The 22,416-nt window shown below is 43.2% G+C and overlaps 1 protein-coding gene across 1 annotated transcript in view; it reads right to left on the bottom strand.

Moving 5' to 3' along the window:
- Nucleotides 1-2,199: 2,199 nt before the first annotated feature.
- The window catches only part of LOC112214747 (regulator of G-protein signaling 12), an 82,170-nt gene continuing 61,953 nt past the window's right edge, over nucleotides 2,200-22,416 (bottom strand). Inside the window, exons 12-18 of the mRNA XM_024373737.2 lie at nucleotides 16,754-16,827; nucleotides 15,280-15,406; nucleotides 14,639-14,738; nucleotides 13,917-13,987; nucleotides 13,288-13,384; nucleotides 12,454-13,047; nucleotides 2,200-3,324 (exon numbers count right to left, since the gene is read on the bottom strand). Of these exons, the coding sequence (XP_024229505.1) occupies nucleotides 2,987-3,324; nucleotides 12,454-13,047; nucleotides 13,288-13,384; nucleotides 13,917-13,987; nucleotides 14,639-14,738; nucleotides 15,280-15,406; nucleotides 16,754-16,827 (1,401 nt within the window). The 3' untranslated portion in view covers nucleotides 2,200-2,986. The remainder of the gene's footprint in view (nucleotides 3,325-12,453; nucleotides 13,048-13,287; nucleotides 13,385-13,916; nucleotides 13,988-14,638; nucleotides 14,739-15,279; nucleotides 15,407-16,753; nucleotides 16,828-22,416) is intronic.

Here is a 22,416-nt window from a genome sequence, read left to right as displayed (position 1 = left end):
TCAATTCTGGTTAGAGACAGTTTGCTCTGTTCTGTGAAGGGAGTAGTACACATCTTTGTACGAGATCTTCAGTTTCTTGGCAATTTCTCGCATGGAATAGCCTTATTTTCTCAGAACAAGAATAGACTGATGAGTTTCAGAAGAAAGGTCTATGTTTCTGGCCATTTTTAACCTGTAATCGAACCCACAAATGTTGATGCTCCAGATACTAAACTAGTCTAAAGAAGGCCAGTTTTATTGCTTCTTTAATCAGGACAACAGTTTTCAGCTGTGCTAACATAATCGCAAAAGGGTTTTCTAATGATCAATTAGCCTTTTAAAATTATACATTTGGATTAGCTAACACAACATGCCATTGGAACACAGGAGTGATGTACGCCTACAGTATGTAGATATTCCATAAAAGATCTGCCGTTTCCAGCTACAATAGTTATTTACAACATTAACAATGTCTACACTGTCTTTTTTTAATCAATTTGATGTTATTTTAATGGACAAAAAATGTGCTTTTCTTTCAAAAACAAGGACATTTCTAAGTGACCCTAAACTTTTGAACGGTAGTATATACAGTCGTGGCCAAACGTTTTGAGAATGACACAAATATTAAGTTTCACAAAGTCTGCTGCTCCAGTTTGTATGATGGAAATTTGCATATACTCCAGAATGTTATGAAGAGTGATCAGATGAATTGCAATTAATTGCGAAGTCCCTCTTTGCCATGCAAATGAACTGAATCCCCAAAAAACATTTCCACTGCATTTCAGCCCTGCCACAAAAGGACCAGCTGACATCATGTCAGTGAATCTCTCGTTAACACAGGTGTGAGTGATGAAGAGGACAAGGCTGGAGATCACTCTGTCATGCTGATTGAGTTTGAATAACAGACTGGAAGCTTTGCACAAAAAGGGCTTCACAGGCAAGGATATTGTTGCCAGTAAGATTGCACCTAAATCAACCATTTATCGGATCATCAAGAACTTCAAGGAGAGCGGTTCAATTGTTGTGAAGAAGGCTTCAGGGCGCCCAAGAAAGTCCAGCAAGCGCCAGGACCGTCTCCTAAAGTTGATTCAGCTGCAGGATCGGGGCACCACCAGTACAGAGCTTGCACAGGAATGGCAGCAGGCAGGTGTGAGTGCATCTGCACGCACAGTGAGGCGAAGACTGGTGTCAAGAAGGGCAACAAAGAAGCCACTTTTCTCCAGGAAAAAGATAATGGACAGACTGATATTCTGCAAAAGGTACAGGGATTGGACTGCTGAGGACTGGGGTAAAGTCATTTTCTCTGATGAATCCCCTATCCGATTGTTTGTGGCATCTGGAAAAAAGCTTGTCTGGAGAAGACAAGGTGAGCACTACCATCAGTCCTGTGTCATGCCAACAGTAAAGCATCCTGAGACCATTCATGTGTGGGGTTGCTTCTCAGCCAAGGGAGTGTGGTCGCTCACAATTTTGCCTAAGAACACAGCCATGAATAAAAAATGGTACCAACACTTCCTCTGAGAGCAACTTCTCCCAACCATACAGGAACAGTTTGGTGACAAACAATGCCTTTTCTAGCATGATGGAGCACCTTGCCATAAGGCAAAAGTGATAACTAAGTGGCTCGGGGAACAAAACATCAATATTTTTGGTCCATAGCCAGGAAACTCCCCAAACCTTAATCCCATTGAGAATTTGTGGTCAATCCTCAAGAGACGGGTGGACAAACAAAAAGCCACAAATTCTGACAAACTCCTAGCATTGATTATGCAAGAATGGGCTGCCATCAGTCAGGATGTGGCCCAGAAGTTAATTGACAGCATGCCAGGGCAGATTGCAGAGGTCTTGAAAAAAAAGGGTCAACACTGCAAGTGTTCAACTTCATGTAATTGTCAATAAAAGCCTTTGACACTTGTGAAATGCTTGTAATTATACTTCAGTATTCCATAGTAACATCTGACAAAAATATCTAAAGACACTGAGGCAGCAGACGTTGTGAAAATGTATATTTGTGTCATTCTCAAAACGTTTGGCCACGACTGTAGCCATTGATTCTTGAATAATATAACTTAGAAATGCCTCGTGAGTTTAGTTCGTCTAACATACCCCCATCAGGTGGGGCTGTTTGAAATCCCAGGTTGCCCCTTTAATTTAATCCTTCAATATATGACTCCTTACCATACAGAAATCAAAATGACTAATGACAAGAGGCTTCCATTCTGGAATTATAAAGGTAGGCATGTTTATTGGGTGGAATTTGAACAACAACCAAACATGAAGGCAATCATAATACTGTAATGGTACATTTACAGATATGAAGATGGATCATATATTGTTCCCAATGAAAGCGTGGAATATATATATATATATATAAATTTACCTTTATTTAACTAGGCAAGTCAGTTAAGAACAAATTCTTATTTACAATGACAGCCTAGGAACACTGGGTTAACTGCCTTGTTCAGGGGCAGAACGACAGATGTTTACCTTGTCAACGCGGGGATTCAATCTAGCAACCTTTCGGTTACTGGCCCAACGCTCTAACCACTAGGCTACCTGCCAACTAGAATAATACAATAAAATGTACTAAAGTTGCGAGGAGTTTCTCGTGTTCCTACAATTTGTGAATCCTATCTTCTCATCCAGCTGAAAGAGGATAAGTTCCATATCCCCTGCCTTGTAGTACCTGCAGTATCAGCAACCATGTTTTAAACAAGGTCGCCTATCCCTTGATAAATTCCCAAACAGTAGGTTATTACAAAATTGTTCATCAATCTGAACTGGCAATTCATGTTCTTTTCATGTATACCCACTAAACACACACCAGAGTAATGTTAAATAATACAATATATATCACCAAAACAATTATTATACATTCTATCAGTTCTGGAGTGAATATCAATAGCTTTTTGCGGTTAAAGTCCCTCGTTTGTCAAGTAAGTTCCTGTTTGAACAGACAGTGACTCAAGCTTGGAAAGTGCTGGTGAAGGTTGCTCAGCCTCAGAACTCACACGATTGTGGCCTTGTACATGTCAGTGTTGGAGTCTTGGATCCCCTCTGATTGGTCGGGGGCGTTGAGGGGCACCTGGGAGGTCTTCATCCGGCTTTGGCACTGCCGAAGCTCAGTGGCATACCCTTGGAAACTGAGGCTGAGCTCGGAGTCTTCTCCCCGGATGATGGTGACCTCCCCCACCTTCTCTCTCTCCTCCCTCTCCTCCTCCCCCTCCTCTAGACACACTCCCTCCACATCCATCACCTCCTGTAGGGCAGGCTGAGAGCGGAGTGCTCCAAGATACGGCGCCCTCTTGTGGGAGCGGTCAAGAGCACATGCTCTTTTTCTTCTCTCTGGGTAAGGAAGGGAGAGATGGGAGAATTAGTAATAGAAGGATGTGCCATTGGAAGAATCTCAATTGCATTCTCCTAGAGTCCTCTCTCCTCACCTCCTCAAAAACCCATTGGGGGAGAAGGTCAGAGGGGCGGGACCTCTGGCTTTCCCATCCAATGGGTTTTGAGAAGACGGCGAGGAGAGAGGACGCGAGGAGTATGCAATTGAGATTCTCCAACTATGTTCCAGCTGTAGTGTTTGCCACAGTGGTCAACAAAGAGGATAAGTACCAATACTCCACAGCCTTGAGGCCTCCAATCTACCATAAATTGGTGAATATAATTGCTAATCAGTGTTGGGGAGCAGTAAACTACATGTAGTTCAACTAGTAATTGAACTACAATTTCCAGTGGCTTGGTGGTAGTTGAACTAAATTCCAATCTTAGTAGTGTTTTCAGTAGTTAACAACTTTCTAGGCATATAGCAGTTTAACTAACTACTGAACTAAACACTACTAAGAAAATAATACATAAGTGATACATAGACGACACAATAATACACAACTGTTCTTGCAGTTTGTAATATGACAATTGTCGATGACAATTCAGATGACAATTTTTCACAAAGTAGTTTGGATGTAGTGGACTACTTTTTCAAAGTAACTTCATTTAAGTAAACTATGTTTTCATTAAGGGTAGCTTCCCCAAAACTGTTGCTAATGATTCACTGACGGTTTACTGCAGTGCATGTGGTATGGCTTGTCTAACACCTCCCTTGTCTAATATACAAAGTCTTTCAGAGGATCTGATCATCCATGTTATAATCAGTGTAAAACAGAGTCATAGGGCCACCAGTGCTTTTCCACTGAGCAAACACTGGTTGAGTCAACTTCATTTAAATTAAATAACATTGAACCAACGTGGAATAGATGCTGAATTGACATCTGTCCCCAGTGGGTTGTCTTGACATACGCCCTTTTTTGATGGTAGAGAACAAAAAGAGTGAACAGCGGAACCAAGGGGGAGGGGAGAAAATCTAGACACAACCTTTTAAGAAACCCTCCGGAAGAGCTTTTTCCATCTCCATTGTGATGGAGCTCTGACCCTTGAAATGCAGTATGTCCATTGAGCTGATCTCAGAGCAGTGACCCGTAGGTGACAAAGCATCAGGCTCAGAGTATTTTGGCTTGATGGCTTCTGGTCCAGGACCAGTTCAGATAATTGCGCCCTATGATTTAACAACATGAAACCATCTCAACCATAACAAGGGCTATGCATGCCTTTCAGCTTGTCTGCTTAGCTTCAAAAGAACAAACTGACACTGTTTAACTTATTGGTTATTCATTAGGTCCACTGTGTACCGTGCTAAACTACTATGGTCTAGACGTGTTGGATGTCAACCAAACGTGGCACTTGTGCAAAAACTGAGTAGTGTTGCATTGATATGAGTGTTGAATTGATATGAGTGTTGCATTGGTATTGATACACTGTCAAATAGAGGTACATAATACAGAACTTTATCAAAGGTGCATTTTTAGATCCAGATTGAAGTCTGTAGTCAGAATGGAGCTGTGTCACTATGGCCATGGTACATTTCAGTGAGTTTGTTTTGCTATATTTTTATCTTGACAAGTGTTGACAAGAGTGACTATCACAGATGGAGAAAGAATATATGCACTGAAGCCAGTGTACGTAATGAGACATCACATTAGAACAATTGGTTCTAGAGCGCGCTGACTCATTCAGTTCCGCTGTAACACTTCTCTATGATCCTGAGAGAGTGCGAGTCGAGTCCAAAGCTACAGATGTAGGATCTGAATTTGATCACTCTTTTGTTGCTGAGAATGTTCCTACAAAGTAGGAAGTGAGGGTTCAAGAGCGAGAAGATAGTTGATTTATGAAACCAATCCAGTAGTGAAACAAATGATGATGCTACATCTGTAACTGTGATATTACAGTTCTAATGAGTAATACTTCTCCTCATCCCTCCTGTGGCCCTTAAACAAGAGGTCTAGGTGACTCCAACACATACACCCTCTGAGCTCCTACGCCTCTGATTCACAGAATAGATGCAGTATTATGAACACAACCTCCGCGTCGTTCCCATTCTCACAGCTGAACACACACAGCAACCTCTTTGCCAAGCTTGGGCCTACTTAAAAAGTTGATGTGCTCAAAATTGTCTCATGAAGCTACTTCAAATAATAGTCGACATCAAATTATTACAATGAGAATTATAAGTAAGTATATTGAGCGATTGAAGTGGTTTGGAATAAACGTCTAGCTCTAATTAAGGAGTTGAGCTAAGAGGTGTAATTCTTGTCTTAGCACTGCTCTTAACATGAGCCTGCTGACTGTCTGTCAGGTGTCTTCTGTCAATGTCCTAGGGCACCACACTAGCCCAGACAGACCAGCTCTCCCCAGGGCCAGTTTGGAACAGAACCAGCCGCACAGCTCAGACTGGCTGAGATCAGCCCCAAGGCCCCCTGGTTACTGCCAGATTGATGATAAGACAGACTGAGGGTCAGCCGTATCCAGCTTTCAGGTGTGTCAGCCAGACTGCTTCCCAATGTTCCCTACATAGTGGAATACTTTTGACCAGGGCACTATATGGAGAATAGGTTACCATTCAGGACGCAACCAGTGAAATCTAAAGCGAGATGAAAGCCACCACGTCCCTCAGGCACACAATCCTCACAGGGTTCACAGAATTCTGAATCATTTTAAGCTATTGTTAATTTTTTGGCGGTATTACGATTGTCACCTTTTCATTTTGTTGTTATGGTGCAGTGGGATGAACGCTAAGCCCTGTGCCTAAGTGGTTGATTGCATTTGAAAGTATAAAAGCTGTTCTAAATTCTGGATATGGGCAATGACAAATAAGTCCCATTTATGCAAAGTTTATGTGAGAGGCCAATGATGTCACAAAGTCTTAGAATCAGGACCAATCACTATACAAATCAAATCAAAATGTTTTTGTCATATGCTTCGTAAACAACAGGTGTAGACTAACAGTGAAATGCTTACTTATGGGTCCTTTAAAAAAAAAAATGCACTTGCTATGATAAATACAGTAAAAATATGATAACCAAACCACAGCGTCAAATGTTATGCATTGATTCTTTACTATGACTAGAAAACTGAACAGGTTTGAGCTCATCTTGAACACCCAAGTATGGTAGATGAGGTTATTGCCTTAAATGGTGGTGGAGGAACAGTTATACTATATACTGTTGCCCTCTAGTGGCCAAAATAATTAATTAAACAAATAATGACCAATACATGTTTATCTGACCAGCTGCACAACCATCATTTGATTTGACATGGAAAGGAAACACATAATTAAGATATCTATCAGATTATAGAGTATATTTCAGTTATTATAACGGTAAATGTATCTCAACAGAACACACTCATGAGGTCATTTCAAATGTTAGGTGGGAGTGACCCTAGCAGACCTGTGTTTGGTTTTTCAACATAAGTTTACATTAATGCTGTAGTCAGGGATTGAATTGGGATATCCTATAGGAGCTGACCCCAGAATCTCTCTGTCTGAGTGCCAGTCTGTTGATGCTATCATGCCAACTCCCTGTCACACTCATTGTCATGCAAGCGTGTTTGGCTGGACAATGACAGGAATGGAGTTGGCAAGAGCACAAACAGATCTGGGATCAGGTTATAGGGGGAGACAACAGATCTGGGAACAGGTTATAGGAGGAGACAACAGATCTGGGATCAGGTTATAGGAAGAGACGACAGATCTGGGACCAGTCTACCCAAAACCACCCTTATTGTCTTTAGTTACATTTGTCAAAACCCTTCAGTTTACAAACACAAATATTAGGGCCTACCTGTAGTCGGTAACAGCTGGAAGACATTGCTTTAACTGAGTGTTTGAGTTACAGCTGGGGTTTCTGTGTTTGTATGAGAACATCACTAGCTTTTTCATCCCTTTATTTAACTAGGCAAGTCAGTTAAGAACAAATTGTTATTTACAATGACGGACTACCCAGGCAAAGCTGGGCTAATTGTGCGGCGCCCTATGGGACCCCCAATCACGGCCAGATGGGATGCAGCCTGGATACGAACCAGGTACTGCAGTGACACCTCTTGCACTGAGATGCAGTGTCTTAGACCACTGTGCCACTCGGGAGCCCGAAACTTGAACAGATATTAGTTATGAACAGATTATGAACAGACTTCATTCCTCTGCTATAAGAGGTGAACTCCGTTCCACTCTTATACGTAAACCCCAGTGAACATAAGCCCTTGGCTCCTAGTTAGATGAAACCTTTGGTTTGTAATATATGGTCTGTTAACCTGCGGAAAACACTTTCTCCAGCAGAGAATGGTAGTCTTGACAGTAGCCATAACATAAACTAACAGAGGAATGATTTAATTTCTACTCATCCCACTGATTATTAAGAAGACAGTAGTTTGATTGACTGTAGTCAATCAGTAGTTCGATTGAGTGTGAGATGATTGCATTTATATGTAACGTAATGATACAACATCTAATTATTTGAGTTTACTCAGAAATGTGCCTGATGCACTGCATACAATTATTTCCCTCTGATGATGTGTCAATTTGTCTTTTTTAAAGGTCAAAGGTAATTCATTCCAGGCCATCATAATGTGACAGAAAGATGTTACCTTTTAGATGTACTGTCACTAATTGTGTGCATGCCGCGTTCCTCCATGCAGACAGATGCGTACTGGCTGTCGTGCATACAGATGCATACTGGCTGTCGTGCATACAGATGCATACTGGCTGTCGTGCATACAGATGCGTACTAGCTGTCGTGCATACAGATGCGTACTTGCTGTCGTGCAAGCAAGAACATTCTGCAAGGCACAGGTAAAGAACATAACATAAATACTGCATGCATAATAAATAATAACAATTATACGCATTTACATGCAGGGACTTTCTGTTCAGCTTGGAGCGGGCAGTGAGTGAGAGCGAGAGAAAATGACAGAGACAGGGAGAGAACAACCCCCCACACACAAAGAATAGCAACAGTTTCTCTCTGCTGCAGTACAGTCAACTGATGCAAGGCGGACCTGTTACCATGGTTCCCAATATGGCAGAATCAGGCTGATGCGCTTAGTAACCAGAAAAGACGAGCAGAGAGAGACTCTGTGAGTCTTAATCTACCCACTCATATCATCCTGTGTACACATATCACCTTTCCTTTTATCTATTGACAGAGCCATTTAGAAAAGGTCAGGGCTAGACACGTTGTGTCCTCCGGAGTGACGGACTTTGAAGTGTGCCACACTTTGAGCTGCAGGCATGGGTTTAACTTAATTTATTTTCATTCAAATACTTCAATGTTTTGATTGAGCCTGCCTGGAGTGCTAGATGGATGCACTTCAGAAGACTATTCCATTGGTTTGCACTTTGGGGACTATTCCATTGGTTCCATTGCGTCAGACAAGTTTCATCAAGCACATGCTTAAGTATTTGAAACTAAATTAATTCTATTTGAACCCAGGTCAGATGCTGAAAACACTGTTTTGCTTTATATCCTCTGCCATATCATGTTTCAAGAGTTTCCTGTCTAACAGAACACAGAGGGTGTTCTTTAATGGAAGCCTCTCTAACATAAACCAGGAATAGTTTGGCATACCTCAAGGTAGCCATCTTGGCCCCTTACTTTTTTACATTTTTACTAATGACCTACCACTAGCATTAAGTAAAGCATGTGTGTTTATGTACGCTGATGACTCAACATTATATACGTCAGCTACCACAGCAAGTGAAATCACTGCAACACTTAACAAAGAGCTGCAGTCAGTTTTAGAATGGGTGGCTAGTAATAAGCTAGTCCTAAATATATATAAAAAACGAAAATAATTTTATTTGGGACAAAAAATGTGCTAATCCCTGAACCTCATCTAAATCTTGTAATGATAAAGTGGCAATTGAGCAAGTTTAGGAGACTGCTGGGTATAACGCTTGATTGTAAACTGACATGGTAAAAACATATAAGTCAAAACATATAGGTTGTTGCTCTGCTTTCTTGACATCATAATCCACAAAACACACCTGGACTACTGCCCAGTTATGTGGTCAAGTGACACAAAGAAGTGCATAGGCAAATTACAGTTGGCCCAGAACAGAGCAGCATGGCTGGCCCTTAAATGTACACTGAGGGCTAATATCAATAACATGCATGTCAATCTCTCCTGAATCAAAGTAGAGGAGGGATTGACTGCATCACTACTTGTCTTTGTGAGAGGTATTGACACGTTGAAATCACCGAACTGTCTATTGAAACCGCTAACACACAACTCAGACACCCATACATACAGCACAAGGCATACCACCAGGGGTCTCTTCACAGTCCCCATGTCCAGAACATACTCCGGGAAAGTGCACAGTACTACGTAGAGGTGTGACTACATGCCTCTACGTAGTAATTCAAGTGAGCAGTTCAATTTTGGGGGATAAAACCTCATCTCAAAACACGGACAGTAAAGAGATACACACACACACACACACACACACACACACACACACACACAGACACTCTACACACAAACACATTGTAATATTGCTGTATTGTAGTATTGTACATTTGTAATTAGAGAGTAATAATGTCCTGTATGATGTATTGTTTTATTTATGACGTAGGCTGTTGTTTTGTTTTAATATAATTGTTTAAATCCTGTTTGAACCCAGGAAGAGTTGCTGCTGCCTTGGAAACAGCTAATGGGGATATACATACGAATACATACTAAATAGATGAGCTGAGACATGTAAACACCTTATGTAATTCTAGCTGTCTTGCTTCCTGACAGATTTTTTTAGCTGTACAGTTCTTCAACCAGCACAGCTGGATAAGGCTCACGTTTAAATTGGGATTTCAAAGTGTGTTGTTATTATTCTAATAGGTGTTTGAACACCAGTGAGACACCTCGACTACGGTAAAATCACACAGATAAACTGGCTAACACTGACTCTGCGTCATGGCAAACTACCAGTTGCAGATAATAATGCTGGTGATTGTGATCGACTCCCATCACTGCTCATTCTGTTTTGACAGACTAACCCACCCCAATATAGATAGACATTAGATAGTGAATGATAACAGGCAAAACTAGATTCATTTGGGACTGTTGTGGTAGCGTTCATTCAATCAGAGCATGCAAAATAATTGGAAACTCTAAAACTGCAATTATGAGGAGTTATAGTTGACTGCATTCACCAACTTCTCTGGCTCACCACAACTATCAACCTCACTTAAAGGTCCTACTGTATATAATGGAGAACGAGAAACTGACCAGTGGGTAGGGGGTATAGGAAATTAAAATCCAGGAGTGATACAGATATACGCGGCTCATACTAAAAGCATTATACATTAGATGAGGTACATTACAGTAAATGCATTTTTCCCCCCCAGAAATCCTGGTTGGAAGATTCCTGGAATCAAGAGGAAATAATCTTCCAACCAGGAGTTCTGGAAAACCTGGGGATTTTGGGAAAGTTACAGAAATGTTGCAATCCCTTAGAAAGACAAAACAATCAGAATTACACACAAACACAACACTGAATGACCCTCTCACACAGAAAAAACAATTCAGAATTACACACAAACACAACACCGAATGACCCCCTCACACAGACAAAACAAATCAGAATTACACACAAACACCGAATACCCTTCTCACACAGACAAAACAATCAGAATTACACACAAACACAACACCGAATACCCTTCTCACACAGACAAAACAATCAGAATTACACACAAACACAACATCGAATGACCCCCTCACACAGACAAAACAATCAGAATTACACACAAACACAACCAAAAAATCTGAATTACCCAGACACAGACGCCACAACCTTCTCAGAAGAGTACAGACAAAGCAGCTAGCATGCAAGAACAGGACAGGGAGAAGGAGGTGGAAGACAAACTAAATGAAAGAGATATAGGTCGTGTTGGGGAAAGTTGGTGAAGAGGAGACATGGAGTGGTAACTGAATTTGAGATTACAAACTTGTAAAAAGACAGACGATGTGATTCCAGGTCTAACATTTATTAGATCTAATCAAACACAGATACAGAATTAATTTTCATGATTATCTACAACAGGCATCCACAGAGGGAGAGGATGATTCCAGACAGAGTGTGACATGCAATTCAACAATGATACCATTCATGTTAAACTAGCTCTATCATCACTGTCTATAATTATCACAATTTTGTGAAGAAAAAAATCAATTTTAGTTTTCTTTCTCTATATATTGAATTGAATTTTAAAACCAGAGTGAAATTCTTATTGGCATTGTTGAATTGCATTGCATTAGAGGATGGGATGGAAAAAAATACAGCTTTTCAATTCAAATAATTCAATACAAATAATAGAATGTACAGGTATAAGATCATCTGCTCAAATAACAATTTCATAACTCTTTGGTTACGTTTTATCTTGTCTGTAGCTGTGTACTGGGCAGAGAACTACACACCAATTATAAACTCACAATGCAAGCATAGAGCTTTTATTGATTGACATGAATGCAGGCTGTGACTCATGGCAATCTTTCAGGTTTTCTATTTCAATCAATCAAACCAAACAATTCACACCTGCATGGTAATTGTAACTTGCTACAATTGGTTGCTGTCAAATTATAGTAGGACTATTTTTCATGGATTGTAATGACAATTACAATTTTGACCATTAAAGCATTATGAATGTATAATGAGAGTTTATTCACCTGTATACGCATATATTCTGTGGTACAACAATACGAAACTTTCTATGGTTGACTATCACCTCAAATCTCAGTTAGGTTGTAAACCCCATCAGTTCAGTGGTATGCGAATGTAAATGTCATTCATTTCTAAATATATACATCACTATTTACAATTGAATTCAACTTACTATTGAAAGTGACCACAAACAATGCTATCTATGTTCATTAGAAAGTATTCAAAGGAGTCAAAATGATTGGGGTACAACTGAGAGAGCAGTTGTACATAAAGTGCATTGAAGTCAGTATAAAATGAGTTGTCATTGGAAATCAGGTCACATTCAGACACACACGATCACACACTCTCCGTTTCTCACACATACACAAAAACATACACACACACACACATCAACACGCTAATGCATAGTCACAATGTGGAAATACCTGAGCTGGACTGGCCATTCCCACATCCATCCTGGGAGGTTTGGGCGCAGGGCGCAGGAGGGGTGAAGTTAGCCTCGGGCAGGCTGCCCTCGTAGGACAGCGGCACCGGCGAGGGGGGCAGAAGGGTGCTGTTGGGACTGTTGATGTCCCCCTCTCCCACCAGGGTCAGGTCAGCATGGGTGTCTTCCTCCAGCGTTCTGAGGCCCGGGCCTCTAGCCTCCAAGAGGCGGGGGATGGGGGAGAGGGTGGCGCCGAAGGTGGGTATGGGGTGGCGGGCTGGGGGCAGTGCCCTGCGCCCCGCAGCGGAGTGGGAGTGTCCATTGGCGCTGCTGAGGGAGGAGTCCAGGCTCTCGGAGCGCAGGCTGGCGTTGAGGGGACCGCGGGCGGGGGTGCCGCCCACCCCGTTCACCCTGCCTGCCCCCTGGCCCTGTTTGATGGAGGTGGGGGTGGAGCAAGTCACGTCTAGGGAGGCAGTGGAGGGGGAGCAGGTGGTTAACCGCAGGAAGTCAGGTAACTCCAGGTCCTCTTTGTTCAGGAGACCTCTCTGGGCATTTCTCCGGCTGCTCTGTGCCCGGCTCAGGAGCTCGAAGAATTCTAAAGAGAGAGTAAGTTACTTCCTATTCCTAAAACCCTCCCCAAGAACAAGGAAACAGGTCAGATAAAAAGAGGATTAGTTAGTTTAATGTGTACGGTACACAGCCCCACGCTGCACTGAGAGATAACTGTGAAGGTTGAAGGCTCCTTTTAATGCTGCCAAAGAGATGATGTTGGTGACGCAGCGAAGCAAAGCTCAGAGAAGCCACCACAGGGTAGAAAGAGAGGGGGATGATTTACCTTCAGCTTCATCTATATTAATCTTTTTCGGTTTTCTCTTTTCCGTAGGGAGCGACGGGTCTTGTCCGCTTGCCTTTCCTGATGACCTGTCATCTCCCTGCAGACGCAACAACAACAACGCACTCCATTAAGGGGGAGGGAGGAGGCTGTGCATGCCCTTTACTAACACCACTACGACATATCCCGGACAGATTTACTTACACTGTGAGTGTTTAAGTGTTTGCACCTGTTGCCCTGTTATTTTCAGAAGTAAAGAAAAAAATAAACATAAAACACAGGCCCGTTGTTCCTTTTATGTGTGTTGTTTATTTGATGCGCGTTGTTTCGTTGGAGCTTAGTAAATCAGGTTAATGTAATATCTCTAGGGGACAAGGTCAGATTTCAACTATAAAGGCGATCTGGAGGCTGAACTACAAAGCAGGGGGTGAGTCAGTGTTCAAGTCAGCTGCAGCCAGCATTCAAGCAAGGAAACCACTTGGAACAAAGTAGAGTAGAGCACTTGAGCAATTATTATGTGACGTTAAATTGTTAAGAAGCAGCATAGCAGGGGAGCCGGAGACAGAACATTTAGAAGTTTAAGGATACTTGAGAAAAGTGAAGACAGGGATAAAATAAGGAAGTCTCCTTACTGTTGCTGAAAGACTCCTGCTGGTCAAAGATGGCAGATGGGCTTTCAAGGAGGCTGACTTGGACTTGGAATCTATAGATAGAGAAAAACAATATGGAGGTGAATCTGAGCCAACGAGCCATCCCATGCATCCTCCATAACTCTGATATCTTTGCTTACCACTAGAAGTAAGTGGGACAACAAAACAGGACATAGATTACAAGAGCGGTTTGAATTCCTGGAAACAGATGGGCTGAAGTGCAAGGTCAATATTGGAAAAATGTCGCCGCTGGATTTCTCCAGTCACTATCTTAGGGTGATTGGGGGTTTGAGTATTCCAGTGAGTCTCTATTAGCCTGGTCCCAGATCTGTTTGTGCCGTCTTGATAACTCCTATGGACAGTAACCATAGGTGTTGGTATAATCGGTGTCAGTGTGCAAGCTTAGCATGTAGCTCTGCCTCCCTGAACCTACCTCTGACTGGGCTTGAACCAGACTGCCCGTGCAAACCGGCTGAGCTATACAACAGGTACCAATTGGATAGCTCCAACAGTGACATTTCAAGCTAGCTGTGGAGTGAGCTTGTGGTACATTCTTAGCTTGGTTACACTAGCAAGACAAACAGATCTGGGACCATGCAAGGTCACTGTAGGAGTGAGTGGAAACAGTGACCATCTTCAGGGTTGGTTGACCTTGTCTGTTGTCTTAGCGTGTGTTTTGGAGTTTGGTGCGGTGGCGGTTTTACCTTTCCCTGAAGCAGAGGGATCCGCTCTTTCCAGCACTATGCGCAGGCCGTCGAGGCTGGATATTGGCGCCCCTAGGTCTAAAGGCTCCGTTTCTCCACTCTGTCAAAATACACAGCATTTTAGCAAGTTATCTTGCTAGCATTATTAGCATGTTCCCATCCATTTCAACAGATTAGGATGATGCCATATGAGCATGTCATTCAACATGTAGCGTATCATCTCAACTTCTGTGTACTATCATTAACCATGTAAGACATGGAAGCCCTCGCTCTATTTAGAATGTGGCTTTAGCTTCCTGTATAATACTGGGGTAAATGCTTGGAAACACACCACAGGACAAAAATAAACCAACTAACTGGCAAGGATTTGGGGGAAAGGGAGGAGTCTTTCTACCCCCTTCCTCCCTCATGTTTCAGGAGTGTAGTCATTCATAATTATAGCCCTCTCTCTGCAAAATCTGAGGCTGGTTGAGTCAGAATGAGCTAACCACCCAGTAACATTTGAAGAGCATGAGGTTCCTTCCCCCTTCCAAGCCAATGACACTCCACCCAGTGTCACTGTCATGCTCTACAGAAGAGATGGGGTGGGTTAGATACACAGCTGCAAACAGAAAACCTCGAGGCGACCCAGCCAGACTTACTATTTTGGCCACCAGATCGTTGAGGTGGAGGCCATACTTCGCCACGACAGGGCGCAGGACCTCGGTGACGGGTTTGGTGGGTTTGGCCTTCAAGCCTACGGACCGGTTAATGGGTACCAGGTCCAGCCTAAAAATAGAGGGAAAATAAATATACAGATACTTTCTCTTACCCAATCACACGATTTCTTTAAGATTCTCTTGGGAGAATGGAGGTGCGAAGAGTTATTTCAAATTTTACATTGGTAAATAAAAAGGGTGGAATGTGAGAGAGAGCAAGAGAGAAATATATAGAGACATAATAATATAGAGATACACTATATGTGGGGACACCTGCTCAGCGAACATCTCATTCCAAAATCATGGGCACTTATATGGAGTTGGTCCCCCTTTGCTGCTATAACAGCCTCCACTCTTCTGGGAAGGCTTTCACTAGATGTTGGAACATTGGTGCATTGGTGTTGGTGTTAATTGGTGAACATTGGTTTTCAATGGGGTTGAGGTCAGGTCTCTGTACAGGCCAGTCAAGTTCTTCCACACCAATCTCGACAAACCATTTCTGTATGACCTCGCTTTGTGCACATGGCATTATCATGCTGAAACAGGAAAGGGCCGTCCAAGTTGCCACCAAGTTGGAAGAACAGAATTGTCTATAATGTCATTGAATGCTGAATCGTTAAGATTTCCCTTCACTGGAACTAAGGGCCTTGCCCGAACCATGAAAAACAGCCCCAGACCATTATTCCTCTACCAAACATTACATTTGGCACTATGCATTTGGGCAGGTAGCGTTCTCCTGGCATCTGCCAAACCCAGATTAATCAGTCGGACAGCCAGGTGGTGAAGCATGATTCATCACTCCAGAGAACGCATTTCCTCGCACTTCCAGTCCAATGGCGGCGAGCTTTACACCATTCCAGCCGATGCTTGCTATTGCGCAGTGTGATCTTAGGCTTGTGTGTGGCTGCTCGGCCATGGAAACCCATTTCATGAAGCTCCAGAGGAACAGTTTTTGTGCTGATGTTGCCTCCAGAGGCAGTATGGAACTCGGCAGTGAGTGTTGCAAGCGAGGACTGACGATTTTTACGAGCTACGCACTTCAGCACTCGGCGGTCCCGTTCTGTGAGCTTGTGTGGCCTACCATTTCACGGCTGAGCTGCTGTTGCTCCTAGACATTTCCACTTCACAATAACAGCACTTACAGTTGATCGAGGCAGCTCTATCAGGGCAGAAATTGGACGAACTACTTGTTGGAAAGGTGGCATCCTATGACGGTGCCACGTTGAAAGTCACTAAGCTCTTCCGTACGGGCAATTCTACTGCCAATGTTTGTCTATGGAGATTGCATAGCTGTGTGCTCGATTTTATACACATGTCAGCAACAGATGTGGCTGAAATAGTCAAATCCACTCATTTGAATGGTTGTCCACATACTTTTTTGCCATGTAGTGTATACAGTAGATGCATCTGGTATTACCTGAAAAGGGTGCGCTTTTCCATCCTGAGTTCCCGTGAGTTGAGGGTCATGCAATCTTGGTCAAGCACTAAAGGCTAAACAAAATGAAAACAACATGAAAAACTACTCATAAAGCCATGAAGCAATGCCTAACCAATATAATGATAATAATATATCTGCCATTTAGCAGACGCTTTTATCCAAAACCCCATTAATCACAGCTCCATTTCTTCACTGCACAGAACCTTTTAAGTGCAGAACCCAACATGGAACACAGCTACAGTTTTTTCTAGCCCAAATCATGTATTACATTTAAAAATAAAATGTTTTTACCTTTATTTTTCTAGGCAAGTCAGTTAAGAACAAATTCTTATTTTCAATGACGGCCTACCGGGAAACTGTGGGTTAACTGCCTTGTTTAGGGGCAGAGTGGTAACGTGGGTGCAAGCAGTTGCTCCCGACGCTACTTGGGTAGACCACCAAGAGGCTCTTGCTGCCAAGGGAATGCCTGACAGCTTGAAAGATGTTTTGGACACTACAGTGAAAATTGTTAACTTTGTTAAAGCAAGGCCCCTGAACTGTTGTGTATTTTCTGCACTATGCAATGATATGGGCAGCAACCATGTAATACTTTTACAACATACAGAAGTGCGCTGGTTATCAACGGGCAAAGTATTGACACGTTTTTTTTAAATTGAGAGTTTTCTTTACTGACCATAATCTTCACTTGTCTGACCGCTTGCATGATGATGAGTTTCTCACACGACTGGCCTATCTGGGTGATGTTTTTTCTCGCCTGAATGACCTGAATCTAGGATTACAGGGAAATTCTGCAACTATATTCAACGTGCGGGACAAAATTGAGGCTATGATTAAGAAGTTGGAGCTCTTCTCTCTCTGCATAAACAAGGACAACACACAGGTCTTTCCATCATTGTATGATTTTTTTGTGTGCAAATGAAGCTTACAGACAATGTCAAATGTGATATAGCGAAACATCTGAGCGAGTTGGGTGCGCATTTACGCATTTACATTTACTTTCCCGAAACTGATGACACAAACAACTGGATTCTTATCCCTTTCATGCCCTGCCTCCAGTCCACTTACCGATATTTAATCAATCGAAATTGCAACAAGCGGTTCTGTGAAAATCTAATTTAATCAGAAGCCACTGCCCGACTTTTGGAGTATCCTGCCTAGGCAAATCACGCTGTTAAGACACTGATGCCCTCACTAGCATGAAAACTAAATACAGGCACAAACTGTGGGTGGAAAATTATTTAAGACTGAGTTTTGCTATAATTGTCACACCCTGACCATAGTTTGCTTTGTATGTTTCTATGTTTTGGTTGGTCAGGGTGTGATCTGAGTGGGCATTCTATGTTGGATGTCTTGTTTGTCTATTTCTATGTCTGGCCTGATATGGTTCTCAATCAGAGGCAGGTGTTAGTCATTGTCTCTGATTGGGAACCATATTTAGGTAGCCTGGGTTTCACTGTGTGTTTGTGGGTGATTGTTCCTGTCTCTGTGTTTTGTACCAGATAGGACTGTTTTGGTTTTCCACGTTTGTTGTTTGTGTTTATCCTTTTTGTTATTAAACATGAATCACTATAATCACGCCGCATTTTGGTCCGCTTCTCCTTCACCTAAAGAGAACCGTTACAATAATACAACCCATCCCTTCAAGTACACCCTTCTCATTAACCTGTGGTAAGTTATTCACAATTTCCAATGAACAAATAAAGTTTTATATGTAAGGTGGCTAAATAAAGAGCAAAATTATTGATTATTATTTGTGCTCTGGTCCTATAAGAGCTCTTTGTCACTTCCTACGAGCCGGGTTGTGACCAAAACTCACACTCATTCTTATGTTTAATAAATGTATCGTATAGTGTGTGTGTGGCAGGCTTACAATTGTGGCAAAAAAACAACATTTGAGAGTGCGCTTACCCTGGTGCTAGAGGGGTATGCAGCAGGTACGGGACTGTAAAAAGTTTGGGAACTGGGCTAGACCAACTATATCTTACACCAAAGACATCTTAAATCAGATTTTTGTATGTTTTTCTGCCGTGAGTAATATGTGGCAGGCTATTAGACTATCTATTGTATAATGGCACAATCATTATTTTAATTCAGTTTTTTTTTGCAGGCTCATACACTACCGTTGGGGTCACTTAGAAATGTCCTTGCTTTTGAAAGAAAAGCACCTTTTTTGTCCATTAAAATAACATAAAATTGGTCAGAAACACAGTGTAGACATTGTTAATGTTGTAAATGACTATTGTAGCTGGAAACGGCAGGTTTTTTATGGAATATCTACATCAGTGTACAGAGGCCAATTATCAGCAACCATCACTCCTGTGTTCCAATGGCACGTTGTGTTAGCTAATCCAAGTTTATCATTTTAAAAGGCTAATTGATCATTAGAAAACCCTTTTGCAATTATGTTAGCACAGCTGAAAACTGTTGTCCTTATTAAAAAAACAATAAAACTGGCCTTCTTTAGACTAGTTTAGTATCTGGAGCATCAACATTTGTGGGATCGATTACAGGCTCAAAATGGCTAGGAACAAATAACTTTCTTCTGAAACTCGTCAGTCAATTCTTGTTCTGAGAAATGAAGGCTATTCCATGAGATAAAATGCCAAGAAACTGAAGATCTCGTACAACGCTTTGTACTACTCCCTTCACAGAACAGAGCAAACTGACTCTAACCAGAATAGAAAGAGGAGTGGGAGGAGTATGATTCCCAATCAGAGACAACAATAGACAGCTGCCTCGGATTGAGAACCACACTCGGCCAAAAACAAAGAAATAGAAAACATAGAATGCCCACCCAAATCACACCCTGACATAACCAAATAGAGAAATAAAACAGCCCACCCGGACCCAGGGGAGGTTCCGGGTGGGCATCTATCCTCGGTGGCGGCTCCAGTTCGGGACGTAGCCCCCACTCCGCAGGCTGATCCCTCCACTTCCGTGGAACCGGACCATGGATCGTCGCCAGAGACTGCGGACCGTGGATTGTTGCCGGAGGACCGGACCGTGGATCATCGCCGGAGTCTCTGGATTGGGAACCCCCACTGGAGGCTCCGGACTGCAGACCCCCGCTGGGTTACCGAGACTCCGGACTGCGGACCGTTGCTGGAGACTTCGGACTAGGGACCGTCGTTGGAGGCTCCGGACTGGAGACCGTCGCTGGAAGCTCCGGACTGGAGACCATTGCTGGAGGCTCCGGACTGGGGACCGTCGCTGGAGGCTCCGGACTGGGGACCGTCGCTGGAGGCTCCGTGCCCTGGATTTTCGCTGCCGGCTCCGGGCCATGGATCAGCACTGGAGGCTTCGTGTCATGGATCATCACTGGAGGCTCCGGGCCATGGATCATCACTGGAGGCTTCGTGCCATGGATTATCACTGGAGGCTCCAGGCCATGGATTATCACTGGAGGCTTCGTGCCATGGATCATGACTACTGGCTCCGGGCCATGGATCATCACTGGAAGCTTCGTGCCATGGATCATCACTAGAGGCTTCGTACATGGAGCCAGAACAGGTCTCACCGGACTGAGGAGATGTACTGTAAGCCTGGTGCATGGAGATGCCACAGGGCTTGCCAGGCTGAGACATACTGGAGGCCTTGTACGTGGAACCGGAACAGGTCTTGGGGATTGGGGAGATGCACTGGAAGCCTGGTGCGTGGAGCAGGCACCGGATACACTGGGCCGTGGAGGCGCACTGGAGGTCTCGAGCATAGAGCTGGCACAACCCGTCCTGGCAAGATGCTTACTTTCGCCCGGCAAATGCGGGGCGCAGGCACAGGACAAATTGGGCTGTGAAGTCCACTGGAGACACAGTGCGCATCACCGCATAACACAGTGCCTGACCAGTCACACGCTCCCCACGGTAAGCACGGGGAGTTGGCTCAGGTCTAAACCCTGACTCTGCCAATCTCCCCATGTGCCGACCCCAAACATTTTTTTGGAGCTGCCTCTCGGCTTCCGTTGTTGATTAAACTCCTCGTATCATCGCCGTTCTGCTCTAGCTGCCTCCATCTGCTCCCTTGGACGGCGATACTCTCCGGCCCTTGTCCAGAGTCCTTCTCCATCCAGGATTTCTTCCCGTGTCCACTACTCCTGGCCACGCTGCTTGGTCCGTTTTTGGTGGGTAATTCTGTCATGTTCACTGTCTTCAAACTCCCTGTCATAGATAATTCCACATCTATTAATAAATTGAAATTTAGATAAACAGAAACCGAACGTGAAGCAACACAAACACACACAGAAAATAAATAATCACCCACAACATTAGGTGGGGAAAAGGCTGCCTAAGTATGATTCCAAATCAGAGACAACGATAGACAGCTGCCTCTGATTGGGAACCACACTCAGCCAAAAACAAAGAAATAGAAAACATAGAATGCCCACCCAAATCACACCCTGACCAAACCAAATAGAGAAATAAAACAGCTCTCAGGTCAGGGCGTGACACCCAGAGTCGCCTCTTCACTGTTTGTCACACCCTGATCTGTTTCACCTGTCCTTGTGATTGTCTCCACCCCTCTCCAGGTGTTGCCCATCTTCCCCATTATGCCCTGTGTATATATACCTGTGTTCTCTGTTTGTCCGTTGCCAGTTCGTCTTGTTTGTTCAAGTCAACCGGTGTTTTGTGTCTCATCTCCTGCTTTTTCCAGTCTCTTTTCTCTCGCCCTCCTGGTTATGACCCTTGCCTGTCCTGACTCCGAGCCCGCCTGCCTGCCCCTGAGCCTGCCGGCCTGTACCTTTGCCCCCCCTTTGGGTTACCGACCTCTGCCTTGCCCTGACCCTGCCTGCCGCCCGGTACCGTTGCCCCACCTCTGGTTTACTGACCCCTGCCTGCCTTGACCTGTCTATTGCCTGCCCCTGTTTGGAATATTAAACTATTGTTTATTCGATGTGGTCTGCATCTGGGTCTTACCTTCATATGTGATACTGTTGACGTTGAGACTGGTGTTTTGCGAGTACTATTTAATGAAGCTGACCGTTGAGGAATTGTGAGGTGTCTGTTTCTCAAACTAGACACTAATGTACTTGTCCTCTTCCTCAGTTGTGCACCGGGGCCTAACACTCATCTTTCTATTCTGATTAGAGACCGTTTGCTCTGTTCTGTGAAGGGAGTGGTACACGGCGTTGTACGAGATCTTCAGTTTCTTGGCAATTTCTCACATGGAATAGCCTTTATTTCTCAGAACAAGAATAGACTGACGAGTTTCGGAAAAAAGGTATTTGTTTCTGGCCATTTTGAGCCAGTTGTATTGCTTCTTTAATCAGGACAACAGTTTTCAGCTGTGCTAACATAATTGCAAAAGAGTTTTCTAATGATCAATTAGCCTTTTAAAATGATAAACTTGGATTAGCTAACACAACGTGCCATTGGAACACAGGAGTGATGGTTGCTGATAATGGACCTCTGTACCCCTATGTAGATATTCCAGCTACAATAGTCATTTACAATATTTACAACATCTACACTGTATTTTTGATCAATGTTATTTTAATGGACAAAAAAATGTGTTTTTCTTTCAAAAACAAGGACATTTCTAAGTGACCCCAAACTTTTGAACGGTAGTGTATATAGGTCTATGCTATGCATCAGCTCTAATATGGGTGTTTTGAATGAATCATCACCTTAGAAAGCGCTGTCCATTTC

This window comes from Oncorhynchus tshawytscha, linkage group LG15, assembly GCF_018296145.1.
Source record: "Oncorhynchus tshawytscha isolate Ot180627B linkage group LG15, Otsh_v2.0, whole genome shotgun sequence".
NCBI lineage: Eukaryota > Metazoa > Chordata > Actinopteri > Salmoniformes > Salmonidae > Oncorhynchus > Oncorhynchus tshawytscha.
The sequence above is the reverse complement of the archived record's forward strand: the minus strand, read 5'-3'. Positions and strand labels throughout refer to the sequence as shown.